Here is a 25,079-nt window from a genome sequence, read left to right as displayed (position 1 = left end):
ATGACAGACGAAACAGACAGCTGGGTCCTCTCAGCCTGTCAGACACAGTTCACAACATTCAAAGGCTAATGCTAAAGCGCAAGGTCTTCGTTGTGACCCGTCAACACAAAATCTGGGGAGAATCTGGGCCAGCTCTGCCTCACACTCACATGGCCTCACTTGCCTTCATTATGTGCAGGGCTTTTATTTTTTGGGAGTGGGGATTGGCTGCAGGCTGCCTCTTTGTCAATGCAGTTATATAATATTGCAGCCATGTGCTTTTAACGTGAAAAGCATGTATAGGGACTAGGTTATCAGACCTGCCAACCTTGGAAAAATTTTTTGAGTAACATCAGCGTGGGGGGTGGGGGGGGTGGGTGTTTACAGTTTACTGTTTTTTACTGTTTACCCTTAACTGTTTAGTTATTTTTTGCTATTTAGTGGTTTTTTATGCCATTAAAAAAAAAAAGAGAAAAAAACTACAGCACACTTTAATTAAAACTTCAGTACACTTCTGTATAGGGCTGGGCGATATGAGCAAAAATTCATATCTCTGTATTTTTTGGCTGATCTGCGGTATACGGTAGCCTATATATCTCGGTATTTTTGTATTTGGATTTAACCAAATAAAGTGAATGTAAGCATGTAGGCATATAGCTATTATGTGCAAAAAAACGGTTAAAATCACATTACACTGTAACATTGCAATCTAAAAACAACAACAACAAAAAATTTAAAGCAGAAGACTAATTGAGTAAAAAAGGCTATTTTGATTACCCCATTACACTTTACAGTTGCTATCATACAAATACACTTACTTATAGGTTTAAAATTCTACGTCATATTTAATGTCCAACTACAAATATTCAGCAAAATGTATATTTTAGTCAAGAGTTATTGCGCTCCTATTTCATTGAGCTCTGTCTGATGGCGTGCATGCGCGCTGCGGCGCTCGTTCTAAATGAAGTCTGTGGAGATTAGCGGAGAATCGCTAAAGCAGAAGCTTATGCACTTCTGACAGCAAAAATTAGAAATATTTCCATTGGTTTTTAACATTTACAGATGCAGAATATACCTGTGAAATGCAAGTTATGCATGAAGGAAAACAGCACATCTCAAACACATTAAACAGCGCGTCTCTGTCACCCTCACACAGCCTTTCTGTCAGAGCATCTGACGTGGCGCGCGCGCGAACCCCTTTGTACGGAAACCATAAACTATAGGCTTCTAGGAGAGAAATAAAACTCAGGAATTATTTAAATGCAAAACAAACAAAAGACGCTATGATTGGTTTAACTCTTCATCTTTTTCTGTTGCTTGTTTTGAATACTGCGCGTGGACAGAGGCGTAAACTAGATTTTTGCGTAGTTTAGGGTGACAAATCGTACCAGCGTACTTTGAGGTCAAAATGCGTAGCCGCTACGCAAAATGCGTACAGGTTGGCAGGTCTGGTATAGGGACTAGGTTATGATTAGTACAGCCCTCTTAACAGGCATGCAAGTTAGTACCACAAACCGTTTCTGATTATTTTATCTGATTTGATTAATGAGCAATATGTAACTTCTCACAATTCCATGCGAAAAGACATTTTAGTATAATGATGTACAGTGTGAAAAAAATGCATATTTCTTTGTGTGATTTGCTAAAGTTTAGATTTAACAGTGTCATTAAATTATTAGTTTTTGAAGATTACCATAAGTGAGCATTAGCCGACCACTACTGGTTGATATACAACCAATACTCATAAAAATAAATAAATAAATAATATCAGTCAGTAGCCAGTATAGTTCAGACTACATCCCTAATATATATATATATATATATATATATATATATATATATATATATATATATATATATATATATATATATATAAATAATATAAAATAGATATACTATACATATCTAAAAATAATAATAATAATAATAAAAATAAACTGCATGAAACAATTATTTTATTATGCCAAAAAAACAAAAACATGTAGAAAAAGTGTTTTTTTTGAGTTTTCATCCTTATTTTGGTGTCCAGATTCTTTAATTTTTTTTTTTTTTTACATGGAGCTATAACAGCTATTTTGCAAATGAACAAGTTTTGGTTGCTCTAGTGTCCAGTGCATTATGTATTGATTAGATAAAAAAGATGGAACCTGAAGTAGTGACAATCTTTTCTGCATCGTCACGTACATTCAAGTTAAATGAATTATCGAAAAGAAAAGCAAATGCAGACTGGGGACTTCAATCTACTCATTGGTTGTTGTTTGGATGAAGGCAGATCTGAATGTGAGGTTACAGCTGATTGTAAGAAAGGGGTGGCGTTAAGTGGAGACTGAAAAAGTCTGTCATTTCAACGCCAGATTGATTTATAACATTCATTAAAAAGTACAAGGTCAAAAAACTATTTTAAATATGCAATAAGTTTGCAATCAGATCAATAGCATGAAATTTGAAAATATATAGGGCAAATTTCCTTTTAATGGTTTAAAATATCTAAGGTGTAATTTATGTGCTTAATGTGGAATGCAAGGCCAAATAAGAAAAAAATGTTTTGTGAATGTTTGTCCCTGCTAGAAACAAATGCTTCACAGTTCAAGTTCAATCACTGTCCCCTAAAGTTAATGTATGACAAGAGGAGTTCAAATTTTAACAGAAGCCAGTCTACAAATAGACTCTGTCCCTTTCTTACACACACTCAAGTAAGAAGCCATAATGTCTCTCATATTTCTGGTTCCCACCTAATTCAATGAGCTATTCTGGCACAAATTAATGTGTCACTTCTATTTCTATGTAGACGTAAGAGCCCTTGGGAGGGAGAGGCAGGTCATTTATACTCCAGGAACGTCTGACTAAGGAGGAATATGGGGGAGAGCGTGCCGAAACAGATAACTTACACTGCAACATTCCTGTCATTGCTCACATAGACACCAGAGAATGAACTATGCACTGACATACTAAATATTAGTTACAGTGGTTATTAATGCACTTCAAATCTTGTCAAGGATTATAATTGATTTCCTATCGTCTGTGCCAGTCAAATGTATCCAGGTTTTCTGATTAGTGTTTACAGCTAGTTAACACCATCTTTGACACATCATCTTTCTGGTCTAGAGAGATTATTTGAAAGTGTCAAATCGTAATAAAGCAACAGCAAAACATTTAACATAAATAATATAAACAATATTACAAAGTTTTGTGTTGTAGTTTCCACTGAACTAAAAAAAAATGACAGTAATGTTTAGCAATTTTAAGTTAAGTGACTTCCTGAATGGGCCCTTCCCTGCACCTGCTCCATAAAATAAAGTATTGAACAAATATGACGAAGAAACGTCAGGCCTCAAAGAGCAAATATGCCGAACACCGGATCATGACAGAACTGAAGTTCAAAGTAGAACTACCCTACTCTTCTTACTGAATGAAAGCACTATATTGCTTATGATAATATAAAATATGAAGCACTGAATGACTTACTGTTGCCTTTTGTCGTGTTTATGGTTTGAATATAAAACATTTCTCGAAATCCTCGAGCAAACAGTAAGACATTGAGAGAGGTGTTCTATAGTATTTGACTAGAAACAACATTCATGACGTCAGCCCAACGGCTGAACAGCTTCATAAAGTTATTTTCGTGACTTTTATTAATCTTTAAACGCACTACATTGTGTTGAACATGTAACTCGAGACAACAGATATCCATTGTGGACACAAACAACGACGCTTTCCCTTTTCAGCATAGCATACTGAAGCACATAAAGCTATTCTACTGCCAGTTTAACGTATAATAAAACCACACTGTGTTTTCCATACTTTACACAGATATTTCCTGAAAATACTCTATGAATATGAGTTGAGGTGATCTTACCCGGCGGCGTCTAAAGTGCTGTGTTCAGCTCAACCTCTCGTTGTCCAGCTCACTCCAAAGACATTTTAGGTAACGTTCAGATAAAACGAGTTAAACAATGAAGAATAAACTAGCGAATGCCGCACATCGGCGTGAGGAGGGAAAATGTCGTTTTCTTACGTTTCGAATCGACACGAAAGGTAAATAAATAGTAAAGAGTTTAATGAAAATGTTTCGGTCTGTCCCGCTTCGCTCCTCCCATTCCAACAGCGGCACCTTCTTCTTTAAAACCGAGTCTCATTCGCGCTCGAAACGCGGGATTTCAGTCCGTCCCGCTCACGCGACCAGCGCGCGCTTACTCCATATCTCCTGTCAGAGAGACTCTCTTGTGATCCAGCAGATGAAACGCCGAAAATAATCTTTCAAGCGGTAAAGTCGGGCTCTTCCTCCACTCTGAGGTTTTCAGTCCATTTAGTTCTTTCCCCCCTCTTCTTTTCCTCTCAGGTTGATCCCTCCCACTTCTGGCACAGTTTAACCCCAGTACTTTCATTCAAGAGAGGGAACTACAGTAGTTTTGGGAAGTCTGAATCATTTCCGTGAATCGGTTCTTTTGAACAGTTCCTTTCAAAGAACCAGATTCAGTGATTCTTTTACGTCATCGCACGGTTCCTGTCACCCGGTGACACATTAAAACGTACCAATCAAGCCACACACAGGCCTATTTCCGATTAGTTTCGTAAATAAATGTAATAATAGGCTATAAACACTTTTCCATAATCCAAGACTCCTAGTTCAATTTGTTGCAGCTGTAACTCATCTTATAAAAATATATTTAGAATCTAAATATCATTTGCTGCAATGAATGGCTTATTGTGAACCAGTTCAAGTAATTATTTAAAAAAGATTCGACTCAAATAATGATTCATTCCAGTGATTTCCAAGAAACTTTAACGCAGTCACGTTGTTTCCATGCATAGTTCTGGATAAAGCTTTATTATTGAACACTTTACTGAGCAGAGTATGTCAAACAAAAATCTGCCACCTTAATTCTACAAAAGTCAACCAATCATCAGTCACTGAATGTCCTCATTTGCAAATAAGGATTCTTTCTCATAAAACTAGGCGAGGCTAAGTAGTTCACCTTTCTTAAAGGGACATGCAGTAGTATGCGGCTGTGATGGGAGTGATTACAGAAGCAGGCAAGCCACAACAGGCACACATGGGTGTGTGAAGAAAGCGAGAGCGGTTTGGGGTCTTGATGCAATAATCTTACATAATATTTCTAAGTATAAAGGTGATCTTTTCTTAGAATCACACTTTAAATGATTTATTGCTCTTAATGAATCATTGCATATTTAAAGACCCTATAAAAAGCTAACTTGCATGCATCAGCTCAAATCTCTTGTCATTGTTAATCTCATGCATTGTCCTCTAGGGAGCACAGTTTCTGTTGCAGTGACAAACATCATTGATATACACTGAAAAAGCCACTCTACCTTCTGGTCTGTACTGGGCAATGATGGTCACCGTCTGTCCAGCCCTCTTCAGTGCAGCAGCAGCCTGCTCATGGGTAGCATTGCGCAGGTTTACACCATTCACCTGGGACAATACCATGGTAACAGATTAAAACAACAACCCCCACACGCCACACACTCACGCATATCACATGATGCAATGCCAGCTCTAAGACTTCATACCAATTTAAAGAGCAGATTGTATTAGGAATCATGAAAAAATACATTCCTCTTTCTTTCCATATATTATACACTGAAGAATATATATGGCTGTGGTCAGTACGACTTTTTTTTTGTAAAGAAATTAATATACTTTTATTCACCAAGGATGCATTATATATTGATTGAAAGTGGGAGTAAATCAATACTGTTCTTTCTATTCATCAAAGAATCCTGAAAAAAAAATTAGGTTTCCACAAAAATATTAAGCAAAACTTAATATATAACAATAATATTTATTAATAATAACAAATAGTTCTTAAACAGCAAATCAGCATATTAGAATGATTTCAGAAGGATCATATGAAACTGAAGACTGGAAGACTGGAGCTTTGCGATCACAGGTATAATTACAATTGATAAAATATGAGACCCTGGTTCACAAAACCAGTCATAACTAGCATGGGTATTTGTAGCAATAGCCAACAATATATTGTATGGGTCAAAATTATTGATTTTTCTTTTATGCCAAAAATTGTTAGGATATTAAGTAAAGATAATTTTCCATGAAGATATTTTGTAAATTTCCTACTGTAAATATATCAAAACTTAATTTTTGATTAGTACTATGCCATGCTAAGAACTTCATTTGGACAACTTTAAAGGTGATTTTCTCAATATCTAGATTTTTTTGCACCCTCAGATTCCTGATTTTCTAATATTTGTATCTCAGCCAAATATGGTCCTATCCTAACAAACCAATTTTAAAAAAGACCCTTATGACTGGTTTTGTGGTCCATGGTCACATATGTATAAAATATATATTAAAATTAAAAGTTATTTTAAATTGTAATAATATTTCACAATATTTCTGTTTTTATTGTATGTTTGATTAAATAAATGCAGCCTTGGTGAACATAAGACTTTGGAAGCTGGTTTCCACCACGGGATAAAAAATGTAAAAGTCAGAATCGGGAGATAAAATATTGCCCTTTAATTTTTTTTTATTCTATGGTGGAAAATGGCTTCCAAATAAGAAACTTTACAAGACACGTCTTGTAATTTTAATGCTGTCCATCTTCACTATTTGAACACGAGTGTCATGGACAGTTACTGACCGACAGGATGCGGTCTCCTCTCCTCAGCTCTCCGCTCAGGTCGGCTGGCCCACCTGCCAAGATGAAAGACACGAAGATGCCCTCTCCATCCTCGCCGCCCACAATGTTGAATCCCAAACCTGTGGAACCCTTGTGCAGCAGGATCTTCCGCGGCTCCCTGCCAAGCAGAACGACAGAGTCAGAGATCATGATGGACTCAGATCACCACAGCAGCAGGGAGAGGATGAAAGACAGACATGTATGTGCAATAAAAAAAGAAATATAGAGGAAAAACCACATTAAGAAGTTTGAGAGTGGGGCGGTTTTTAGACATGTTTCAAAAATATTCACAAAGCTTAATTCATCCCAGACTGCAGCAAGAAAGAATGAGAATGCTTAATTGGTCAAAGGAACAATGCTAATGTTTCAGTCTAGCCCATTTACAGAGAGTGGAAATCGAGATGAACAGATTCATGAGAGCACACAATGCTCTAGTCACAACTAGAGGAGACTGGCAAACTTTCGTCCACAACAAAGCTAAACAGCAAGTGCTCCAGATTTGTTCCAGAAATCAGCGCTAACACATACACACTGATAACGAACACACTTTCTCACTCGGGCACAAAACACGTTCACACATTGAGCTCATCCCTGCCTTGTGCAGGACTGCGGTACTGTTTTAGCAGCCATGATTCATCTGCAGGCAGAGAGGCATTCCAGACTGCCCAGATCTGGCACACCAGCAAGACTCAACGACATTCAGTGGCCATCAAAAACCCTTTCTAAATGTACTGCAGAATAACACACGAAAACCAGTTCCCTAAAATCCAACACACATCCACGTTAGTAGTGACAGCTCCCAGCTTTCAGCAGTGCAGCACGCATGTTTCTCATTAGAATTCTGTACTACCACAGAACTCGGCTGGCTCTTGACATGAGCCATTCCACCTCCGTTGCCCATGGTACAGCTTTATGATGCTGAAAACAGCACTTTTATGTGAGCGGATGCTTTATGCTTTTAGGAAGTGTTTTATCCATATATGAAACATACATAATGAACATACAAACTGAATGTGGTGTACTGGAGTGCGAATCAGTTTACTGAGAACCTTATGTCCATAAATTTAATGAAGGTGGTAAACAGATTTTAATCACCTTTTTACCTCCTTTTATTACATAACACACTGTAAAACCATGGCCTGCACAACACCTCCCTGCCTTCTGCCTCTCTGGTGGATTTCTTGTACACAATGTTATTTTTTTTTAGTTCCTCTCTAATATGGTCTGTCCCTGCTGTAAGCTGACAAATTGAAAATGCTCTCACACACACACACTAAACATCTGTGATTGATTACCTGGGAATACTGGAACCAGAATGAATTTCATGTGGTTATCTTGTTTTGAACATGCAATGTAGAGGTTGATACTTTACAAACAAACATTATAATTGACCTGTTAAACACTAAGATCTAAGATTAAACACTAAGATCAGGTTGATTAAATAATAATCAGAAGTAATAAAATGAATGAAAACAGAGGCATATGAAACAGATTTTATGTGAACTGAGTTCATTAAAGGCAGTTATTAATGTCTACATCAAACACTTATTAGGTCTAGTGAATGTTTGTGCTAAATTAAGTGAACATATGCTTTTATTAAAAAAAAAAAATTACTAAGAATTTATTTCAAATTCATACCTTTTATACCAAAGCAAATAAAGAAATGAACAGCAAATATGTTGCTATTGCAGAGCTGTACAATTCACAGCTTCCTGGTGCACAACAAGATAAAGCAGTTAACAGATGCAAACAGTCATTCACTCAAACCACTACCTGGAACTACTGTACCTGTTCATGAGGGTGATGCTTGTCCGGCCTCGTCTCTCTACATTGGACTTTACCATTGGCAAGGAAGACGAGATGTTTACAGTGAACATGGTGCCTGCTGCTAGCTACCCAGTAAGGTTATGAAGAAAATTATCCCAGGACTTCGTAACTCAGTCCAGACCAGCGGTGAATGCTGTATGTGTATATTTGTGCTTTCTCTAAGTGTAGGGGGAGTGATGGGAAACAGCACCACATCGCCTGTCATGCAGTCACCCCTGTAGCAACAGGGTAAGACTTAACTCTTACCAAGCCACTCCAACCATCCACCCTCCAACATAATAACACATCCACAAAAACACATGAAAAGTAGCTTATTCGTAAATGAGTATCTGCATGTGAAACAAAGTCTAAGAAGCTATTTATTTGGTTAACATTATGCAATAGTTAATGTGGCCTAAGTGATGCCAGTGCACAAGGAAAGTTGCTTCAGAAGAGAGAGGAAGTTCTTTTTTTGTAATTAAAAACGAAAAAAAGACTTGTTTTTCTTTGCAATAACTTGCAAAAATGAATTGGTTAATATAAGACCGAAAAGTGCATTAAGAGAGTAAAAGTTGTCTGTTTTGTATATTATTATTTTGCAAAGTGGAGGGTAACCAGTGTGTTTGCATTATGAAAATACATTAGAATAATAAAAGAAATACCTGTTTGCAATATCAAGCAGCATAATGAGCTATTTTGTACAGCTATAAAATGACAAAGAGAAATTGACACAAGAAGCCTCAAATATTCAAGTCACAATTGACCATGCCTGTTCTTATGTTAAGAACAAGGTGGATATGGCGGATATCAACTTTTGTAGAGTGTTTATTGTTGTCACTCCTTCTCCAGCTACCACCACCACCCCAACTTTGTGGCACAGGATGAAATTTCCTGACCTCATTGAAGGATGACCACAAGGCTCAGAGGTTTATAGGGTTGCAATGCCCCAGTGCAGTCTGTCTGCTTCTCTTTCCGCTCTAAGTAATTGGCTCTGGTTGGGTGATTAATGGTGGACACAGTGGATACTGTTCTCCGGAAACACGCAGAGACATAATTCTCTCTGGAAAACATATTCTCTTTGGCCAGATCACAGGCTCATGGCTTTCATGGCTGCTATGGACTGCTCTCTCTTCATCTTTTCTCTGCGTTTTCAAAGCTCTGGGTAAAAAAACATCGATCTCTTCCTCAGAACACACTACTTCAGTCCCATTTGACTCCATGCCAAGAGAAGTTCAAGATATTTTCAGCCTCTCCGAGCAGCTAAGAATAAACCAAGTGTGTCAACAGTTTACAATCAGGTGCGTAACTGAGTAAAGCTGCCAAAAAGTACCCCTGTTCATTCATATTGAATCCCGTCTGTTATTTGCACATTATAAACTATAATGACAAATGATGAAATTGCTTGACACTCATATTGCTTTATTGACAATGATGTTTTAAAGATTTAGATTCTGAATTGTCAATGGTACTGAGGAATAGATGCTTATATTTACTCAACTACAGTATATAGTTGCTTCAGCTGTAAGTTACCCTGCAGCGTAAATGAGTGCAAATTTATGTACTACTAAGTATTTCAAACATAACCTATTACATATAAACCAAATTTAACAAAGCCTCTAACTAGAAATAATGGTTGAAATAACATGGCAGACAGATTAAATTACATAAATTCACACCTTAAAAGTTTGGACTCTGAATGATTTTTTTAAAAAATGTTTTTTGAAAAAAGTCTCTTACTCTCACCAATGCAACATTATTTGATCAAATATCAAATATACAGTAAAAACAGCAATATTATCAAATATTATTACAAATTTAAACAACTTTTCTATTTTAATAATTTTTAAAAATGTAAATAAAAAATCATTCAGAAATCATTCTTATATGATAATTTGGTCATAAATATGCTTAAATTTTATTTATTTATTTGTGAAAACCATGCCATTTCCATCAGGATCTTTTAATAGAAACGTTAAAAAAAACTGCAATTATTTTGTAACATTATAAATGCCTTTTTATCAGTTCAGTGCATCCTTACTCAATAAAAGTATTCATTTCTTTAAAAAAGTTATTCTCAATTAACCCAAACTTTTGAATTGTATATATTTATTAGATGATTATGTGAAAAAATAAGTTCACAGCTGCTCTCCTGCATGTAACTGATCTTAACAATGAACGTTCCCATGGTGCCCTGTTTCACTTGCAAGACAAAAAATTTAAATTAAATTTTAAAACCATACAAATGGTTGGTGCACCTCTACCCTTCAGCACTTTCTGTGCAAACAGTTCCATCTAATCATTTTTTCTTTTCTCAAAATTCCCAACCTATATTTATTCGACTTCATATTCACCCTGTTGTGCATGTGGCACTCTTTAGTCATGAAATACATCAAGTCTCACCAAGTGATGTAATGCACTGAATGGAAAAACAAACTCCTTGAGTCATACAAGGAAGCCATTTCTGAAAACCATAATCAAACATGGTCAGAAATGGCCTGAACTATTGGAAATTTGAGATGGTGTGTTTATACACATCTCTATGTCTGTCTGGCTTTGTAAGCATTTCTAAATGCGTGTCCGTCATTTGTGAGCATGAGTGTGCGAGCAGATTGTCATTAGCCTGTAAGACTGGCGGCATGGCCGGTTGTGTTCTGAAATCCGAATGGTGGGTGGGAGATCTCCCCCAAATCTCCATAATGTATTCAGCTGGTAGAGAAGCCAAGAGGCCGTTAGTGTGTACTGGGTCAGATGGAGGGATCTAAATGTGTCTGTGACCGCCATGCTAGTGTGGGGGAAGCACAGATGGGCAGAGGGCCTATCTGAGTCTCTCCTGTGACTCAGTCATGTATACACACACACACACACACACACACACACTGGCAGAGTCCTCCAGGAGTGAACTGACACTGTACACCAACACAAAGTATATATGCCTGTAAACAACTTTTATTAGCCTCTAGGAAGACCTCCAGGGTGATTGTGATAAGGTTCAGACTTACTTTGACAGCTTACTTTGGGACAGTGAAGAGAAAAGTGGGATAGTAGAACACTATTTATGTACTTTGGTAGGCCTAGCCCTGCGTAGGTTTAAATATTGTGCTTCATACTGTATGTGTGTGTGTGTGTGTGTATGTTTGGGCTGCATGTCAAAGGGAGTGTGTGTTCATGTCAGCACATTATGACAGAACGTCTAAGTGTATCTGTGTGTGTGATGGGCATTGGCAGACCATCCAATGTGTGTGTGTGTGTGTGTGTGTGTGTGTGTGTTTGTGGCCTGCTTTCCCCCATTCAAATGAATCATGACAGCTTCAGGAATGTGCGCCACTATTCATTTGTAGTCTGACTGCAAGAATCAGCCTCTCACTTCCCAATACATTTATGGTAAGAGCAGGCCCTACTGTTTATATTTACATAACTGCAACAGAAGCCAAACATTCCTGTGTTGGAAGGTTCCATGAGTGTGTATTTATGTGTTTGGAGAATAATGAATTGTTTGTGACTGCCTCAGTCACACCTACGGTAATGCTACTATACACGCTGATGATGAGCATACAAACATACACATACAGGAGGACAGAATTGTTATATACATTCATGATCACACACACATCCTTGTGGAAGAATAGCTCTGCATATAAACAAGTATCCTTCATATTGTGTCTAGTTTTTTAGCACATTTCTATGCACTTGTATGGGTGCTGCTAGTGATCTCTGGATAAAAAAAGCATAGTGTCTGTGATATATATGGCTCTAGTATTTCAGTGTAAACGTGTATTCTACCAGACCTAAATTGTAGGTTTATCTGTTAATAGTGCATACTTTTCAATAAACTACATGATCAATGGTATCGACAAGTGAGCTGCTGATGAGTTATGTGCTAAAGGTTAATATTAGGTATATTACTTATAAGGCCCTTGGCAGTCTAGCTCCTGCATACCTAATTAGTCTACTATCATGCTACAATCAATCACACTCCCAATGAATAACCTACAACTAAATGTAATGTAGAAACTTAATATTTTCTGTAAAGCTATTTTGCAACGATTGGTATCGTGAAAAGCGCTATACAAATAAACTTGAATTGAATAGTGGTACGTAAAGTTGATGATACCCATCCCAGACAGCCAGTCACAGTACATCACTCAGACTAAGACTGCTTCAAAGAGCACACACAAAACACCAAGACATTATATGGGCTGGTAAAGGAGGATGGGTTAGACTCACATATTATCTGGGATTATACATATGTACAAAATGGGCAGGGTACGAATTAGGGGGAGCTTGAGGGTTCTGAACACTCTATTGACTTGTCAAATAAAGTCAGAATAAAAGGCTGCAGGCTTCTTAAGTATACTTTAATAGCATTTTCAAAGTTTCAATAACCTAAAAAAAAAATAGTATGTACTGTATGCGTTAAATAGTTGTATTTTCCCTAAAAGAGAAATAAATAGTGGGCTACTTGAGTGCTTTCCTTTGGGATCAGTATGGAATGATACCTCATGCTTAATTAGTGGCAATATTTATCACTTTGTTGTAGATTTACTTCACAAAATCATCATAAAAACCTTTACTCTTCTGAATAAAATGTCTTTAAGATGCTATGGTAGGAGCGGCAAAAGACTATTTACTTTAGGTTGGGCAAGATTAAAGAGACAGTCTAAAACAGCTAAAATCTAAAAAAAAAAATTATTCTGTCATAATTTAGTCACATGTATGACATTCATCTGTGGAATGCAAAAAAAAGATATATTTAAAAAAAAAACTCTCATTGTATAGGTCTTTTTTTTTAGTATCTTCATAGTGACACAAGTCACACAGGTTTGGAATGACATGAGGGTGAGGAAATGATGACTACTATCTCTCGAAACTATGTCTTTAAATTTGAACCGTCTGTGTTCCAAAAGTAGCCTCCTGTTTAATTTGCACACTGAGAACGTGACAGACATGGCTAGACTGGCGTAAAAAGTTGAAAGCCCTCATTCATTTGACTCTTTTGTCTCTAAAGGTGCCTAAAGGTCTGTTTACACCAAGACAAATATCCAGTGTGAAAATTTGGTGAGATAAACGCGACAGACATAAACATTTTGAATTGTATGAATTTTGATGTTTTTGTTAGGTAAACATTTTACATTTGCATGGCATCAATGTGACTGATTTTATTTACATTTCATCTCAAAGTGAATAAAACTGGCCATCCAATAGGATTTTTCTGTAATTTGCACATGAGTGCATTTGAAAAGTGACATCTGAGTGAGTGACAGAGTTCCCAAACTTTTTGAATCGATTTCCATTATTATTTTTAAGTTAAATGTTGTTAAATGTTGATTATTTTATAAATTGTACTCATAATTTATAGCTGGTATTTTAGAGCCAAAGTATTTTTAAAAGATTATATTTGCTGTAGAAATTTCCTTGTATGATTTTTACAGGTATAGAATTTTTTTCAAAATCCCCTGATATTTCCAGGTTTTTTTTTCCTTCTAGGACTGAAGAAGTGATTGACTGTGAGTGAATGGATAAATGCATGTACAGTTACAAAGCGCATTGTGTCCCAGAATAACTAAGGTAGTGCCGCTTTTCTAAATGTGCCACCTTCTGTTAAAAAAGTAAATCTGCATTTGCATTTAACCCATCTCCTGTCCTTTACGCATTGGTCTGAACAGACAAATCTTATGCGAAAATTGGACCTAATTTTTCTGCCAAACATTTCTGTCGGTGTGAACAGGCCTTAAGGATTTTAATACCACAAGCTAACAACGTGCTTCATCTCCTCCACACTGTAAAGGAGTACGCGGCTCGAGGCAGGGAGCAGTTTCGCCTCAAGGCCTTACCTGTGTCACACTGGAAGGAGGGTGGCCGTGCGGGGCGGGGGTTAACTGTCAGGTTAACTAGACTATGCTAAACTAAGCCAGGCAGAGCGAGAAGCAGTGGTTAGTACCTGCCGGTGTACGGGACCAGGCTTTGACACAGAGCAGGTGGGGTGGGGCTGCAACCCACATCCCCAGACCCCCTGCTGCACAGATGGGGGGAGGGAGGGCTGGTGTCCCCATGAGGTTTGTGGATGGCACTGTAAATGGGCTCGGCCCTATTGGGGGTACAGAAATCACATAGTAAATGGGGCGCTTTCAGACACACAGAGACAGCAGACACAGAGACATACTGTATGAAGACACGTATGGCACACACATGCACACAGACGGAGACAAACACACACATGCAGAAGTGAGGATGCATTCAGCTGGATGGCAAGAGAGGGACGAGTCAGCTCTGGGGCCCAGACTGACTCACAGGCTCCAGGGAGTCCCTGCTCAGAGAGGTGAAACCCATCTCACGTCCAGGCAACAGTGGCCGTGACTTCAAAACATTTGACCCCATGCCAGAAGCATCTCTTATATCCAGAGTGTTTGTTTGCCGTGTTGGGATTCGTGTTGGAGACTTTATACACCCAGTCATGTTAAAGCAATGTTCACAAACACACCACCACAGAGAGGCATTACACACCTCGTAGACGTTCTTCAGCCCACACTCAACACCTACTTAAAATCATTTTTATTTGTTCTATCTTTTGCCCAGTTACATCAGAAAATGTGAACAGTATCGCCAAAAAGAAATTAAACAACTACTGAAGCTGAAGAACTGTAGCACAGATTGTGGAAAAATAATGTTCTTTTCTAATCAAATATATATATATGGACATGCAAGTGTTGTTTTTTGTGATTTGTGCATGAGTGCATTTGAAAAGTGAGAAAATTTGAGTGAGTGAAAGGGTTCCCACATTTTTTGACCAATACATTTCTAGTCAGTTTCCAGGAGAATTTGGTCTACAATTGACTTGGTCACAATTTCTCACTCATTTAATATTTTAGAGCTGAAGTATATATAAAAAAATAGATTAGCTGTGAACATTTCCTTTTGCAGGACTTTCCAGGCCTGGAAATGTTAAAATTCCTTGATGTTTCCAGGTTTTCCATGGCCGTGGGAACCCTGGAGAGAAGAAGTGAGTGATTGTGAGTGAATAGATGAGTAAATCCATGACTCTGACCTGGTGAAGTCCTCCTCCCCCAGCATGTGGCGTGGGACTGGGGAGTACCTCGAGGGGGTGACCTGGGGCGGTGGGTACACTGGTTTAGGCTCCATGCCTCCCATGTAGGCCATGCTGGAGTTGTGTCCGACGTGGTTGTCCACCATGGTGGGGAAGGCTGGAGGGAGGCCGAGACCAGTAAAGGGAAAAAAAAGGCAGATGATTTAACCAGGTAGTTACAAAGGACCAGATTACCTCTAAAATGTGGTTGGGACTGTAGATGTGTGTAACACAGCAGCATCATAATATATAGTTTAATTGTAAAGGTTAATGCACAACTTAATTAAAATCTAAAACTAAAATTCTACTAAAGAATGTAGCATTCTAAATTAATCAATAATGCCTAAGTAAGGTTTTTGGACATTATCAGCATAAATCGTTTTAGTTTTTGATGATTGATAAGGGACAACATTATGAACTACAAAACTATGAAAACATGTTATAGATATATAAAAAATAAAAATTTATGAAATACAAATATAATATTTAAAAAAAACTGGTTCAAATTTAATCCAGTTATCAGGAATTATAGCTGCCAAAAAAGCAAGTCTGATGGTGATGTGCATATACACTACTTGAAAAGTTTTGGGTTGGTAAGATTTTTTATGTTTCTAAAATAAAAGTCTCTAATGGTCACCAAAGATGCATTGATTAATACAGAAACCAGAAACCTGAAACTATACAAAACCAAACTATACAAAACCAATACAAAATATAGAAACCTTTTTTGATCAAAAAACACAATACTGTGAAATATTATTTAATTCTATACTTTTCTGTTTCCTGATTTAAAATTATAGTTAAAATTCTCAGCAGCCATAGAGTGGGGGAACTATGACGTCACTTTGTAGGCGGATCGGCTGTTAGCATCACACTGGTTCCCTCGACAAAAAGCCAATATAGGATTTCTCCATAGGCTTTTGAATTATCACAAAAAATAAGCTCTGTGTTCAATCATAGTTCATGAAACGTACACGTTTTGTCCATCAATATAATCTTCACAAAATAATATAACTTTTATTATTTTGAAGCCTAAACAAAAGCGCCAAACCTTAAAAGCTAAACTACAGCACCACGGTTGCTCGCCTTCAATGTCATCACCATCATGCTCCCTTTTCAAACTTATTTTTAACACGTTCAGTGAAAAGGATTTACTCCTGTGGATGAATTTAACCCATGCTACATGAACCTTTTATATAAACTGGAATAAATATAGAAAATGAAATAAAAATAAAAATGAAATAATCATAGCTAAAGGACGTATGAAAGCACGTATTTCTGTACATTTCGGAACAAGGTACATTAAAAGTCAATAAATCCTTGATTAATATGAATATTTTAATTAAAAACGTATCTCCACGTATTATTCAATAAAATTCTAGTGCATTTATTCTATTAAATGACAGCAGGGTGAGCAAGTTTTTGGATAGGGTAAGATTAAACTTCTTTTAGTGAATAAAGTACCACATTTCAGCTATCATTTTGTTAGGGTGGGTAATGTTACACAAAATGTTTTTTTTTTTTATCCTTGCTTCTAGAAAATCCTCAAACTTTCTGCTTTCTAACAGCTTCATGTGGCTGTAAACATTTAATTTTAACATAGCTTTAAGTATCTTGAGCTTGTGTGAACCACGGACCTTATTTTAGGGGATTTAACAAAACTAAAACTCCCATTAAATAATACTGATTATTGTGGGATGGTGGAAGAAGTGGTGATATGATGGTTTCTTGGTTTTTGCCTACAAAGTGACATCATAGTTCCACCACTTTATTACCAGAGATTGTCTTACTATAAGGGGATGAGAGAGTCTGTATGGTAAACTCTAAATATAGTTCAATTCAAAAGTATTGTTTAGTGTAAAACATGCTGAAGATTAGCAGATAGACTGTCGATTCATTTAATGATAAGCCGTTTCCTCTAAAAAGCTGTTTATTCAGCTTAGTGAAGCCTCTCCTCCATTGAAATACATTAAAAAACAAACGGCTTCTGGTCTCCTTTCCTACGTACTGCCAGACCGGAAGTGTTAGCTTTAGCCGTTACGCTTCTTCGGCTAATGTTTGCAGGCTTGCCTTCTAGTGGCTTTGCTATTACTCTAGTCTTCAGTGTCACATGATCCTTCAGAAATCACTCTAACATGCTGATTTGATTCTCAAGAAACAATTCTTATGATCAGTGTGGAAAACAGTTGTGCTGCTTAATATTTTTGAGGTAACCGTGAACCATTTTTTCAGGATTCTTTGATCAAAATAGCAGCATTTTTTGGAATAGAAATCTTTTGCAATGTTATACAGTAAATGTTTTTACTGTCACTTTTGATCAGTTTAATGTGTCCTCTCCTTGCTGAATAAAAGTATTCATTAAAAAACCCTTTTGATGGTAGTGCACACCTTTATTATCTAATCAAAAGACAAAATCATTATTGCTTGCTTTCAATTATAATTTCAGGTTACTTTAATGCATTTATATCTAAAAAGGATTCATGCTGATATTGGTCATAATTCCACTTTGCGTTTTTGAGGGCAATTTACTGTATGTACAATATTCCTGGATTAAACCTTCAAAAATACTGTATGAGGAACAATACCATAGGTGTACTTTCATTCAGAGACTTTCATTAAGAGACTGGCTTTTCAACTGACCAAAATAAATAAAATATATTAAATATTTGAATTAAAATACAGTTTCATAGCCAATTTGATTTATTGAGTGACAATTGTATTGTGTTGAAAAAAGTTTATTTTGTATTTTGTGTTGATTTGTGCAGGTGGATTGTGTGAAAGCCTCGTCTCGCAGTGGGAGGGAGGGATTGGTGCTGTGATGGGAGCAGCAGTGCAGTGTGTGTGGGTGTCTGAAAACAGCACCCACTGCTACACTACAGTACTGTTACAAAACTCCATAGCACTCACAGGCACTGCACCACTCGCTTTCATTACAGGGTTAAAGATAAAAGCAGATAGGGACACAGGTTATATTTCAGTTGACAACCACCAAGTCCATTTCACGTTTATCAATGCAGAAATGGACAGATTTTAAGCTCGTAAGGGTGTAGGGTGGATGGAGATCAGCAAAAGAAGGTACGTACTGCTAGAGTAGTCTGGTGGGGCGTACATGTCGTTGAGATGTACTGGTCCCGGCTTGGCCACTTTCAGATAGACCATGTCTGAAGTGTTCTTCAGGGCGGCCACAGCCTCCTCATGACGCACATCCTGAAGTATAATGTTATTCACCTGCGAAGGCAGACACACACACATGCATGTTACATCAGCTGGTCTCTGAAGCGTGACTCAGAATGTTCACGACAGCACATTTGAAGATGTGGGAAGGAAGCGACTGGAGCAGAGGCCGGATGGCCCCACACTCTGTGACGACGCTCCATTCTCCAGCTCTCAGCCGTCCGGTCACAAAAGGAAGGATGAGAGGGAGGGGAAGCTGGAAGGGCGTAGTGCTTTTTCCATTGTAGGGGCACCTACACGCTACAGAAAGCTGAGTGTTTGATGGGTAAAAATGTGTCTGATATGTTTTGAGGATGTGGAAAGAGACAGGTTTGAATTGGACTCGCAACCGAAAATAATTACAAATTAATAAATAAATGGCAAAATACATAACAGCAAATAACAACATTATTTCTTTAGAGTTATAAGGTATTCCTTTATTTAAAACAATTGAGTTAGTTATAGATTTTACTGATATATATTTAAATATTTATTTATTCTATTTAGTAAAGTTAGCCTAGTGGAGAAAGTTGGCAAGATTTTTTTTTTTTTTTTTTTTTTACCCTAGTTAATTTATCCAAAAGTTTTTAAAACAAAAGAACATGATGCAAACTAAACATCTAAGAAGCTATTGCTAAAGTAGCTAAATTCATTGCAAATTCCAACTCATTTGACAATAGAAGCTAGAAGCTTGCGTTCTGAAAATGAACTTTGCTTAATTGTGCCATCCCAAAGAGGCACAAAATCGATTTCACGTCCTTAGCCATCTTTAAGAATTGGCTAAAAACACATCTCTTTCATCTTTATTTGACCCTCTAACTCAAGCACTCTCTTTTCTATTCTTAAAAAAAAAATCGCCCCTTTTAGACTCTATTCATTTACCAACTGCTTGTTTTCTTAAAATAAAAACCTTACACTAGCTTGCTCTATTAATTTTCTATTCTATCTGTTTGCTTTTTATTTATTATATAATTAAAAAAAACTTGCTATGTGACAACTATCACTTTCAGAATCAGATCCTATGTTCTTGCAATGAACCATCCCCAATAAAATCAATGGATAAATAGTGTTATCTGATGCAACATCTGCTCTAGATGGACTACACAGAGACATTAAAATTTGACTAAATCTAGGCATTCTGTTCAGAAAATCAAAGTCCCAGACTGAATTAAAACCATAATTTCCAAGTAAAGAAACGCAAGTAATGGCACACTTTACATGTCTGCAGTTACAGCAGCCATGATTGATATGTAGCCTTTTAATAATAACATTTATGACCATGTCAAAGCCTGCTCAGTCCCTGGCACTTGCGTACCATGCAAGTGTTTCTCTTTATTACAGCTGTGTCCTTGTTTGAGTTTGCGCTCAGCTTCAAATCACATCAATCACACTGTGGCCCATAAACCTTCACACATGAGATACATCGCCTATAATACGGCATAATAGCCTACAACAGTGTTTGCGTTCATTGAAGCATAAAGTAATTCACTGATAAAAACAAAGTCTTGCAAAGATATGCAATGTGTGGATTTACATATAGTGAGGTACACAGATGCATGTGTGCAGGTGAAATCTTACAGCCAGTAGGCGATCGCCTGTCTGCAGACGTCCATCTTTCTGTGCCGCCCCACCTTCGATGATCTTTGTGATGTAGATACTGTTGTCGCCCGGGATGTGCTGGTTGCCTATACCACCAGCAATACTGAAGCCAAGACCTAGTGAACGGAATGGAGTTAAATTTTTAACCAGGAAATCAGTCAATACGAAATGGCACTCATAAACCAATTTATTTGCTTAATGTTGCATATTTCCAAGAGAAACAAGCAAATCAGTGAGAAAAATATTATGAAAAATGTGCACTGATGCATAGTTCAAAATAATTCAGAACTGCTTTAATAGAGATAACGCACATAACAGCATCTGTCTCAAATGTCTTGGTATACACATTTAGCTCTTCTAACCTTTAGGCCCTTTAAGTAGGTTGACCTCCAAAATGGTCTCAGGAGGAGCCTGTCTTCTGCGTACCAGCAACCTGACCACTGGGCCGGCCTCCTTCAAAGCCTCTACTGCCTTGCTGTGCACAACCTCTGACACATCCACATCATTCACCCGCAGAACACAGTCATTTACCCTGAGACACAAGAAGGATAAAGCATTATAATAAAGCAATGTAATGGATACATACACAAAAACGTTGTGGCGTATTGGCAGCTTCCTTCTACGTCAGCATCCTAACTGCCAACTGTCTTGCAGTCACATAAGATACAGTCACATTGGCAAAATTTTATGTCATGGTAAATTTCCCTACACAGAACTGCAAAATTTTTTTTTTTTGCATGAAATTATTGTTCACTTTCAAAAGCGTTAAGCACTAAATCACCATATACACAGTAGTCACTTACAAACCAAGCAGAATTCTGTTGGTCAACTTGCCAAATTCACATGAAAACTTGAACGTGTGGGGAAATGTTCCACTGTTATGCAGAATTTCCCATTTGCATGGACTCCTTTTGAAATGACTGGATTTAAGGTGCCCCTATTATGCCATTTCAAATATTGCCTTTCATGCATTGTGTAATGCAGTTGTATATGAATGTAAGCGATCTGCAAAGTTATAAAACCAAAAGTACACAATAAATAAAGTTACTGTTTCCCAAAATAAAGCCTCTGAAAAGCCTAAATGAGTCGCCAATAATTCAAATGTTCTTCACTGGCTGGCCACTAACAACGTGACCTGCCATCAAACACTGTAGCTTGTTTGTGTGGTTAATATCATGTCAAGAAGATGCTGTGTCCTACGCTGTGAAGGTTCCCGCCATTCTACTGAAGACTTCTTCACTAATTCCCGGGAGTTCAACACGGGATTCACAAAACACTTGTTCAAAATACAGAATGACAAAGGGTGTATCAAGGACCAATCACTACAGACTGGGCCATCTGAATAATCAGAGCAGAGTAGGCTTACAGATAGGAGGGGTTTAGAGAGAACTGCTATGAAAGAATCGTTAGGTGATATTTTGAGAAAATCAAAATGTTTTTTGACCTTGCATCCATGTTTATCTATCTAGGAGACTTCCAAAACAATATTAGGAACTTCAAAATGGCATAATAGGGGCACTTTAAAACTTCTCCAAGCAACTGTAAAATTGACAGCAACTCCATATGCAACAAATAGAGCTGGGAACTCAATTTCAATAGTTTGGCATTAGCATGTAGTCAAGCTGACATTGTTAGTTAGCTGCTAAGCTGATACTCTAATAGGGTAAAAATACTTAGGAAAACAGTACATTTTTAATTACAAATAACTTTTTATAGATATTTCACTATTGAGTTTCCTCTTGCCATGTCTGTCATCATTGCCTCCGCCACCAAAGGATACATGTGATGCAGCCTTAGAATTTGGTCAAACTAGGCAGGATAATTAAGATGTCTAACTTTTGAAACAGCCATTACGTGGGGAGTCCGCCTATGATGCTTTAAAATACTGTCTATGTAAACAGCTCAGTAGGTTTTGGAAAAAAGCTAGAGTTGCACAAAGAAATATTAAATCCTGAGAGAAGTATCACTCACCCTAGTCTCCCATCCATGGCGGCGGCACCACCTGGGATAATCTTGGTGATGAAGATTCCTGGATCATCAGGAATGTGTGGATTATCCACACCTCCAGCAATACTGAACCCGAGGCCAGAGTTGCCCTATTGACAACATACATGAGTAAATTATTATAGATGAAGAGAGTTTTCATAAAGATTTTGGAAAAAGTTTGCATCTGCTTTTCGGAAGGCACCTGGCTCTCAATACTTTGTAAACACTATCTAGGATTGGATAGTTTTCTGCTGCTAAATATAGGTATTTGTGGTGCGCATTTCAAGAATCCAAAAATCTTATCCGTTTCCGCCTATTTCCTCCCTCCGTACTTCATCACTTCTTACACTGCTGTTTTCATTCCAGTGCCAAAAAGCTGAGACAGGCTGGTCTGTCTGACAGTCACATCTCAAAAGACAGGCCCTAAAGCAGACAGCTGAGAAAAGACTTCACTTTATTATTTTCTATAATTAATGAGCAACGGTCGCAGCAAATTAGTACAGAGTGGAGCTAAGACATCCCAGTGAGCCTTTCCTGCTCCAGAGCCACTGCGAGAGCTCCCACTAAAGAAGCGAACACACCCACGGACCTTTTAACGTGTGAGATCTTAACATAGTTTATTTAGGCCTCGGTGTGCAGAAATGGCACTTAGAGAACAGCCCTGCAATTATGCTGAAAGCTCAGAGATGCACCCAAATCCAACATCCACTGCTGTTTAATGAATGGCCTATGCAGACGGATTTAGATTCATTTACATTGAACAAACCTCAAGTATGAAAAGACCTTGCAATGTTAAAACCATGCTAGTTCCTATGATAATTCAAACATTTCGATAAGAACAGCACCTGTACACGGTGAATTGCATGGTACTATCTGAAAAGTGGTGCATTTTCAGTACTCTTTAGTAGTCCAAATATATTGTCAAAATGCATTTTTTTTATTATTATTATCATCAACAGACTTAATACAAGAAACAAAATCACAAAGTAACTTAATCACAACACGTCTAAACGTCTTTCGTTCCATTTGCATATGTTTTTATTCATTTCAATACATTTGACTATTATTTAATCCAACTATTATTTAATCATACTGATTTTAATGGTTAATCTACAAAGAATTAGGTATATCTATAGATTTTCAAATGGTCTGATCATTATGTGTTTTTAAGGTATTGACAACTGTTTTCCCCCAAGTACTGACAGAAAGCCTCATTTTAGCATCACATCTCCAGTGATCACATCTTTCGAATACATATTGAATAGATGTTAATTATGGATTTTATGTCAGTTTAGTAACAATACTTTAACATTTAATACAAAATTAACTGATGTTTAGATTAACAATACTCAAAGATGATTTTGGAGATTAAACCAAATTATTTTTAATATAATTTCCAAGCCTAATGTTTTGTGATGAGACTAGTGTTTTGAAAATGCACCAAATTACATTGTATAAAGTTCATTTTCAGCCATTAGCTCAACATTTACTGCCATCTAGTGTCCAGGTCCCCATAGGTATCAATGGTTGGAGGAGAATATTGGCAAATTTTACAAGACCCTAAAAAACAGACATATAAAACAGCTGAATGATATTTACCCTTTCCAAAATGATTTCTTCATATTTATACATGCCATCACTCCCATTCACCTGCAATAGACAAAAGAAAAATAACAGACTCATTAGACATGATGTAATGCCAACAAATTATACACAAGAAGGTCACAACTATAATTAATTATGTAAAAGCAGAAACGCTATAAACTCAGTGCAATAAAAATGAGTGGTATGAATCACGTACAAGGCACAGGGCTGATAAACAGTCAAAGACAACTCATTATAACGGTTAAATAATAATTGCACTCGGCATTAAAGCTACAGTCCACATCTGCTGTCATTTAATCTGAGCATATTTTTATTGTTATTATCTCATGTACATTGGGAAAGGTTTGGCCGGGTTGAGGGGGATAATTCCACGTGGCAGGCAGTCAGGCAGGCAGGCGCTACTGGAGGTGCTGAGAGCATAAAGCAGATACTTACATAAGGGCCTGCATCCAGTGAGTCTGCGTTCACAATGATGGGGGGAGGGTTTGCCTGTGAGATGAAGAGATGCACATTACCTCAGTGTGTGAGGCTGGTGGCTCACACGTATGCACACACACACACGCACGCACGCTGTCATGAGGAGATAGTAAATGCATGCCATGGGAACAGTGGGTCTCAACAGAGCATGGTACATCATCACCATGATGTGACGCTTCAGGGGGAAGAGTGAGGACAGGACTGGAGGTGTGAAGATTACAGACGGCCTGTGGTCTGCCGTCGAAATTGAACTGCAGTCGAGCCGAGGAGAGACAGTACTACTGTATGTGTGTTATTGCCCTCCGGCTAGTTAAATTTTTCATGTTTAAGCAATATCGCATAAATATCAGCACGGCTATGATTACACTTTTTTTTAAGAAAGGATGAATTAAATTGATTGAAAGTGACAGTAAAGGCATTAATAATGTTACAAGAGATTTCTACTTCATAAAAATGCTATAACTTTCTATTTATTAAAGAATCCTGAAAAAAAATTACTGTTTCCACAAAATTTTAAGTATTATCATTATAATATAATTATAAATATTAACTGGTTTCAGTATTGACGATAATAATACTGTTTCTTGAGTACAAAATTGAAGTAGCGACTGCTGAAAATTTAACTTTGCCATAACAGAAATGTAACTGTAATAATATTTCATAGTACT

At 37.3% G+C, this 25,079-nt stretch overlaps 1 protein-coding gene across 14 annotated transcripts in view; it reads right to left on the bottom strand.

Moving 5' to 3' along the window:
* dlg3 (discs, large homolog 3 (Drosophila)) overlaps positions 1-25,079 on the bottom strand; it is an 86,332-nt gene that overhangs the window by 14,474 nt on the left and 46,779 nt on the right. For 6 of the 14 annotated variants that reach the window (XM_042738421.1, XM_042738433.1, XM_042738424.1 and 3 more), the window contains 10 exons: positions 24,370-24,423; positions 23,929-23,979; positions 22,315-22,439; positions 20,706-20,875; positions 20,323-20,459; positions 18,615-18,759; positions 15,493-15,667; positions 14,389-14,535; positions 6,606-6,762; positions 5,311-5,413 (listed from right to left, as the gene is read on the bottom strand). In XM_042738421.1, the coding sequence (XP_042594355.1) occupies positions 5,311-5,413; positions 6,606-6,762; positions 14,389-14,535; positions 15,493-15,667; positions 18,615-18,759; positions 20,323-20,459; positions 20,706-20,875; positions 22,315-22,439; positions 23,929-23,979; positions 24,370-24,423 (1,264 nt within the window). The remainder of the gene's footprint in view (positions 1-5,310; positions 5,414-6,605; positions 6,763-14,388; positions 14,536-15,492; positions 15,668-18,614; positions 18,760-20,322; positions 20,460-20,705; positions 20,876-22,314; positions 22,440-23,928; positions 23,980-24,369; positions 24,424-25,079) is intronic. The other 8 variants (XM_042738434.1, XM_042738430.1, XM_042738432.1 and 5 more) reach the window with 5 other exon arrangements.

Source organism: Cyprinus carpio, chromosome B14 (assembly GCF_018340385.1).
Source record: "Cyprinus carpio isolate SPL01 chromosome B14, ASM1834038v1, whole genome shotgun sequence".
Lineage (NCBI taxonomy): Eukaryota > Metazoa > Chordata > Actinopteri > Cypriniformes > Cyprinidae > Cyprinus > Cyprinus carpio.
Note: the sequence above shows the minus strand (reverse complement) of the source record. Positions and strands in the feature narration are given on the sequence as shown.